Source organism: Oncorhynchus mykiss, unplaced genomic scaffold, assembly GCF_013265735.2.
Source record: "Oncorhynchus mykiss isolate Arlee unplaced genomic scaffold, USDA_OmykA_1.1 un_scaffold_186, whole genome shotgun sequence".
Classification (NCBI taxonomy): domain Eukaryota; kingdom Metazoa; phylum Chordata; class Actinopteri; order Salmoniformes; family Salmonidae; genus Oncorhynchus; species Oncorhynchus mykiss.
Genome location: NW_023493673.1, coordinates 225,001 through 232,500, shown reverse-complemented (window position 1 = coordinate 232,500; position 7,500 = coordinate 225,001). Strand labels below are relative to the sequence as shown.

At 47.0% G+C, this 7,500-nt stretch overlaps 1 protein-coding gene across 2 annotated transcripts in view; it reads left to right on the top strand.

The window, feature by feature from the left end:
• The window catches only part of LOC110513623 (carbohydrate sulfotransferase 15), a 43,273-nt gene that overhangs the window by 27,942 nt on the left and 7,831 nt on the right, over positions 1-7,500 (top strand). For both annotated transcript variants that reach the window (XM_036972613.1, XM_036972612.1), the window contains one exon: positions 3,364-3,520. In XM_036972613.1, coding sequence (XP_036828508.1) covers positions 3,364-3,520 — 157 coding nt within the window. The remainder of the gene's footprint in view (positions 1-3,363; positions 3,521-7,500) is intronic.

Sequence of the window (7,500 nt, the reverse complement as noted above, 5' to 3'; positions counted from 1 at the left end):
GTTGTTGATGGTGGTGTTGTTGATGGTGGTGTTGTAGTTGATGGTGGTGTTGTAGTTGATGGTGGTGGTGTTGTTGATGGTGGTGTTGATGTTGATGGTGGTGGTGTTGTAGTTGATGGTGGTGTTGTAGTTGATGGTGGTGTTGTTGATGGTGGTGTTGTTGATGGTGGTGTTGATGGTGGTGATGTTGATGGTGGTGTTGTAGTTGATGGTGGTGGTGTTGTAGTTGATGGTGGTGTTGTTGTAGTTGATGGTGGTGTTGTTGATGGTGGTGTTGTTGATGGTGGTGTTGATGGTGGTGTTGATGGTGGTGTTGTAGTTGATGGTGGTGGTGTTGTAGTTGATGGTGGTGTTGTAGTTGATGGTGGTGGTGTTGTTGATGGTGGTGTTGTAGTTGATGGTGGTGGTGTTGTAGTTGATGGTGGTGTTGTAGTTGATGGTGGTGGTGTTGTTGATGGTGGTGGTGTTGTTGATGGTGGTGTTGTAGTTGATGGTGGTGGTGTTGTTGATGGTGGTGTTGTAGTTGATGGTGGTGTTGTAGTTGATGGTGGTGTTGTAGTTGATGGTGGTGGTGGTGTTGATGGTGGTGGTGTTGTTGATGGTGGTGTTGTAGTTGATGGTGGTGTTGTAGTTGATGGTGGTGGTGTTGTTGATGGTGGTGTTGTAGTTGATGGTGGTGTTGTAGTTGATGGTGGTGGTGGTGTTGATGGTGGTGTTGTAGTTGATGGTGGTGTTGTTGATGGTGGTGTTGTTGATGGTGGTGTTGTTGATGGTGGTGTTGTAGTTGATGGTGGTGTTGTTAATGGTGGTGTTGTTGATGGTGGTGTTGATGGTGGTGTTGTAGTTGATGGTGGTGTTGTAGTTGATGGTGGTGTTGTAGTTGATGGTGGTGGTGTTGTTGATGGTGGTGTTGTAGTTGATGGTGGTGTTGTAGTTGATGGTGGTGGTGTTGTTGATGGTGGTGGTGTTGATGGTGGTGTTGATGGTGGTGGTGTTGATGGTGGTGGTGTTGTTGTTGATGTTGATGGTGGTGTTTTTGTAGTTGTTGGTGTTGTTGTTGATGTTGATGGTGGTGTTTTTGTAGTTGTTGGTGTTGTTGTTGTTGATGGTGGTGGTGTTGTTGTTGATGGTGGTGGTGTTGTTTATGATGGTGGTGGTGTTGTTGTTGGTGGTGGTGTTGATGGTGGTGGTGTTGATGGTAGTGTTGTTGTAGTTGATGGTGGTGTTGATGGTGGTGTTGTAGTTGTTGGTGGTGGTGTTGATGGTGGTGTTGTTGATGGTGGTGTTGTTGATGGTGGTGTTGATGTTGGTGATGTTGATGGTGGTGTTGTTGATGTTGATGGTGTTGTTGATGGTGGTGTTGTTGTTGATGGTGGTGTTTTTGTAGTTGTTGGTGTTGTTGTTGTTGTTGGTGGTGTTGATGGTGGTGATGTTGATGGTGGTGTTGTTGTAGTTGATGGTGGTGTTGATGTTGGTGGTGGTGTTGATGGTGGTGTTGTTGTAGTTGATGGTGGTGTTGGTGGTGGTGTTGATGGTCGTGGTGGTGTTGATGGTGGTGGTGTTGTTGTAGTTGATGGTGGTGTTGATGTTGGTGGTGGTGTTGGTGGTGGTGGTGTTGTTGTTGATGGTGGTGGTGTTGATGTTGGTGGTGGTGTTGATGGTGGTGTTGTTGTAGTTGATGGTGGTGTTGATGTTGGTGGTGGTGTTGATGGTGGTGTTGTTGTAGTTGATGGTGGTGTTGGTGGTGGTGTTGATGGTGGTGTTGTTGTAGTTGTTGGTGTTGTTGTTGTTGGTGGTGGTCTTGATGGTGGTGTTGTTGTTGATGGTCGTGGTGGTGTTGATGGTGGTGGTGTTGTTGTAGTTGATGGTGGTGTTGATGTTGGTGGTGGTGTTGGTGGTGGTGGTGTTGTTGTTGATGGTGGTGTTGTTGTTGATGGTGGTGTTGATGGTGGTGTTGTTGTTGATGGTGGTGTTGATGTTGGTGGTGGTGTTGATGGTGGTGGTGTTGTTGTTGATGTTGATGGTGGTGTTGTTGTAGTTGTTGGTGTTGTTGTTGTTGGTGGTGGTGTTGATGGTGGTGTTGTTGATGTTGATGGTGGTGTTGTTGTTGATGGTGGTGTTGATGTTGGTGGTGGTGTTGATGGTGGTGTTGTTGATGTTGATGGTGGTGTTGTTGTAGTTGTTGGTGTTGTTGATGTTGGTGGTGGTGTTGATGGTGGTGGTGGTGTTGATGGTGGTGTTGATGTTGGTGGTGGTGTTGATGGTGGTGTTGATGGTGGTGTTGATGTTGGTGGTGGTGTTGATGGTGGTGTTGATGGTGGTGTTGAAGGTGGTGGTGTTGTTGTAGTTGATGGTGGTGTTGATGGTGGTGGTGTTGTTGTAGTTGATGGTGGTGTTGATGTTGGTGGTGGTGTTGATGGTGGTGTTGATGGTGGTGTTGAAGGTGGTGGTGTTGTTGTAGTTGATGGTGGTGTTGATGTTGGTTGGTGGTGTTGTAGTTGATGGTGGTGTTGATGTTGGTTGGTGGTGTTGTAGTTGATGGTGGTGTTGTAGTTGATGGTGGTGTTGATGGTGGTGGTGTTGATGGTGGTGGTGTTGTTGTAGTTGATGGTGGTGTTGATGTTGGTTGGTGGTGTTGTAGTTGATGGTGGTGTTGTAGTTGATGGTGGTGTTGTTGGTGGTGGTGTTGATGGTGGTGGTGTTGTTGTAGTTGATGGTGGTGTTGATGTTGGTTGGTGGTGTTGTAGTTGATGGTGGTGTTGTAGTTGATGGTGGTGTTGTTGGTGGTGGTGTTGATGGTGGTGGTGTTGTTGTAGTTGATGGTGGTGTTGATGTTGGTGGTGGTGTTGATGGTGGTGTTGATGGTGGTGTTGATGTTGGTGGTGGTGTTGATGGTGGTGTTGATGGTGGTGTTGAAGGTGGTGGTGTTGTTGTAGTTGATGGTGGTGTTGATGTTGGTGGTGGTGTTGATGGTGGTGGTGTTGATGTTGGTGGTGGTGTTGATGGTGGTGGTGTAGTTGATGTTGTTGATGTTGATGGTGTAGTTGATGTTGTTGATGTTGATGGTGGTTATGTTAATGGTGGTTTTGTAGTTGTTGGTGATGTTTATGGTGGTGTTTATGGTGGTGTTGTTGTAGTTGATGGTGGTGTTGATGGTGATGATGTTGATGGTGGTTATGTTAATGGTGGTTTTGTAGTTGTTGGTGATGTTTATGGTGGTGTTTATGGTGGTGTTGTTGTAGTTGATGGTGGTGTTGATGGTGATGATGTTGATGGTGGTTATGTTGATGGTGGTTTTGTAGTTGTTGGTGGTGGTGTTGGTGATGTTGATGGTGGTGTTGTTGTTGTTGTTTGTTGTCTCAGGTTGTACTCCGACTATCTCTACTTTGGGATCACTAATAAGTCTGCAGAGGATTTCCAGGACAAGGTGTCCGAGTCTCTCCAGCTGTTTGAAGGGTGCCTGACAGAGTACACCATGCGCTCCTGTGTGTACAACACTACGCTCAACAACGCCATGCCAGTGAGTAGCCTTCACCTTCTCCACATCCATGTGCTTTCTATGTTTTAACAGACTGAGCATAACAGTCTAACTGTCCAGGTGAATGGGGAGGGGGGGGGGGTCTGTGTGTGGGGGGCTCTGTCCTCTACTCTCCTCCATTCTCTCCTCCTTTCTCTCCTCCATTCTCTCCTACATTCTCTTCTCCATTCTCTCCTCTATTCTCCTCCATTCTCTCCTCCATTCTCTCCTCCATTCTCTCCTCCTTTCTCTCCTCCATTCTCTCCTCCTTTCTCTCCTCCATTCTCTCCTCCATTCTCTTCTCCATTCTCTCCTCTATTCTCCTCCATTCTCTCCTCCATTCTCTCCTCCATTCTCTCCTCCTTTCTCTCCTCCATTCTCTCCTCCATTCTCTTCTCCATTCTCTACTCTATTCTCCTCCATTCTCTCCTCCATTCTCTCCTCCATTCTCTCCTCCATTCTTTCCTCTATTCTCCTCCATTCTCCCCTCCATTCTCTCCTCCATTCTCTCCTCCATTCTCTCCTCCATTCTTTCCTCTATTCTCCTCCATTCTCCCCTCCATTCTCTCCTCCATTCTTTCCTCTATTCTCCTCCATTCTCCCCTCCATTCTCTCCTCCATTCTCTCCTCCATTCTCCCCTCCATTCTCTCCTCCATTCTCTCCTCCATTCTCTCCTCCATTCTCTCCTCTATTCTCCTCCATTCTCTCCTCCATTCTCTCCTCCATTCTCTCCTCCATTCTCTCCTCCATTCTCTCCTCCATTCTCCCCTCCATTCTCTCCTCCATTCTCTCCTCCATTCTCTCCTCCATTCTCTCCTCTATTCTCCTCCATTCTCCCCTCCATTCTCTCCTCCATTCTCTCCTCCATTCTCTCCTCCATTCTCTCCTCTATTCTCCTCCATTCTCTCCTCCATTCTCTCCTCCATTCTTTCCTCTATTCTCCTCCATTCTCCCCTCCATTCTCTCCTCCATTCTCTCCTCCATTTTCTCCTCCATTCTCTCCTCCATTCTCTCCTCCATTCTCTCCTCCATTTTTTCCTCTATTCTCCTCCATTCTCCCCTCCATTCTCTCCTCCATTCTTTCCTCCATTCTCTTCTCCATTCTCTGCTCTATTCTCCTCCATTCTCTCCTCCATTCTCTCCTCCATTCTCTCTTCCATTCTCTCCTCCATTCTCTCCTCCATTCTTTCCTCTATTCTCCTCCATTCTCTCCTCCATTCTCTCCTCCATTCTCTCCTCCATTCTTTCTTCTATTCTCCTCCATTCTCTCCTCCATTCTCTCCTCCATTCTCTCCTCCATTCTTTCCTCTATTCTCCTCTATTCTCCTCCATTCTCTCCTCCATTCTCTCCTCTATTCTCCTCTATTCTCCTCCATTCTCTCCTCCATTCTCTCCTCTATTCTCATCCATTCTCTCCTCCATTCTCTCCTCCATTAACTCCTCCACTCTCCTCCATTCTCTCCTCCACTCTCCTCCACTCTCTCCTCCATTCTCTTCTCCATTCTCACCACTCTCCTCCATTCTCTCCTCCATTCTCTCCTCCATCAGGCCTAATTGTCAATCGGTTTATATCCCTAGAGTTATTACAGCATGTGAGGTTGTTACCAGGCTGTTACCAAGTTGTTACCAGGCTGTTACCAAGTTGTTACCAGGCTGTTACCAAGTTGTTACCAAGCTGTTACCAAGTTGTTACCAAGCTGTTACCAAGCTGTTACCAAGCTGGACCAAGCTGTTACCAAGCTGTTACCAAGCTGTTACCAAGCTGTTACCAAGCCGTTACCAAGCTGTTACCAAGCAGTTACCAAGTTGTTACCAAGCCGTTACCAAGCCGTTACCAAGTTGTTACCAAGCAGTTACCAAGCTGTTACCAAGCCGTTACCAAGCTGTTACCAAGCTGGAACAAGCTGGACCAAGCTGTTATCAGGCTGTTACCAAGCTGTTATCAGGCTGTTACCAAGCCGTTACCAAGCCGTTACCAGGCCATTACCAAGCTGTTACCAAGCCGTTATCAAGCCGTTACCAAGCCGTTAACAAGCCGTTACCAAGCCGTTACCAAGCTGTTACCAAGCCGTTACCAAGCTGTTACCAAGCAGTTACCAAGTTGTTACCAAGCCGTTACCAAGCCGTTACCAAGTTGTTACCAAGCAGTTACCAAGCTGTTACCAAGCCGTTACCAAGCTGTTACCAAGCTGGAACAAGCTGGACCAAGCTGTTATCAGGCTGTTACCAAGCTGTTATCAGGCTGTTACCAAGCCGTTACCAAGCCGTTACCAGGCCGTTACCAAGCCGTTACCAGGCTGTTACCAAGCCGTTACCAAGCTGTTACCAAGCCGTTACCAGGCTGTTACCAAGCTGTTACCAAGCCGTTACCAGGCTGTTACCAAGTTGTTACCAAGCTGTTACCAAGCTGTTACCAGGTTGTTACCAAGCTGTTACCAAGCAGTTACCAAGCTGTTACCAAGCTGTTGCCAAGCTGTTACCAAGCCGTTACCAAGCCGTTACCAAGCTGTTACCAAGCTATTACCAGGCTGTTACCAAGCTGTTACCAAGTTGTTACCAAGCAGTTACCAAGTTGTTACCAAGCTATTACCAAGCTGGACCAAGCTGTTACCAAGCCGTTACCAAGCTGTTACCAAGCCGTGACCAGGCTGTTACCAAGCCGTGACCAGGCTGTTACCAAGCCGTGACCAGGCTGTTACCAAGCCGTTACCAAGCTGTTACCAAGCTGTTACCAAGCTGTTACCAGGCTGTTACCAAGCTGTTACCAAGCCGTTACCAAGCTGTTACCAAGCTGTTACCAAGCTGTTACCAAGCTGTTACCAAGCCGTTACCAAGCCGTTACCAAGTTGTTACCAAGCCGTTACCAGGCCGTTACCAAGTTGTTACCAAGCTGTTACCAAGTTGTTACCAAGCAGTTACCAAGTTGTTACCAAGCTATTACCAAACTGGACCAAGCTGGACCAAGCTGGACCAAGCTGTTACCAAGCCGTTACCAAGCTGTTACCAAGCTGTTACCAATCTGTTACCAAGCTGTTACCAAGCTGGACCAAGCTGTTATCAGGCTGTTACCAAGCCGTTACCAAGCAGTTACCAAGCTGTTACCAAGCTGCTATCAGGCTGTTACCAAGCTGCTATCAGGCTGTTACCAAGCTGTTATCAGGCTGTTATCAAGCCGTTAGCAAGCATTTACCAGGCCGTTACCAAGCAGTTACCAGGCCGCTACCAAGCCGTTACCAAGCCGTTACCAGGCTGTTACCAAGCCGTTACCAAGCCGTTACCAAGCTGTTACCAAGCTGTTACCAAGCCATTACCAGGCTGTTACCAAGTTGTTACCAAGCTGTTACCAAGCTGTTAACAAGCTGTTATCAAGCTGTTACCAAGCTATTACCAAGCTGTTACCAGGCTGTTACCAAGCTGTTAGCAAGCCGTTACCAAGCTGATTGATAAAGGTTGATAAAGCCAGTGTGTTGATAAAGCCAGTGTGTTGATAAAGCCAGTGTGTTGATGAAGCCAGTGTGTTGATGAAGCCAGTGTGTTGATAAAGCCAGTGTGTTGATGAAGCCAGTGTGTTGATAAAGCCAGTGTGTTTATGAAGCCAGTGTGTTGATGAAGCCAGTGTGTTGATAAAGCCAGTGTGTTGATAAAGCCAGTGGATTGATAAAGCCATGTGTTGATAAAGCCATGTGTTGATAAAGCCATGTGTTGATAAAGCCATGTGTTGATAAAGCCAGTGTGTTGATAAAGCCATGTGTTGATAAAGCCAGTGTGTTGATGAAGCCAGTGTGTTGATGAAGCCAGTGTGTTGATGAAGCCAGTGTGTTGATAAAGCCAGTGTGTTGATGAAGCCAGTGTGTTGATAAAGCCATGTGTTGATAAAGCCATGTGTTGATAAAGCCAGTGTGTTGATAAAGCCAGTGTGTTGATGAAGCCAGTGTGTTGATAAAGCCATGTGTTGATAAAGCCATGTGTTGATAAAGCCATG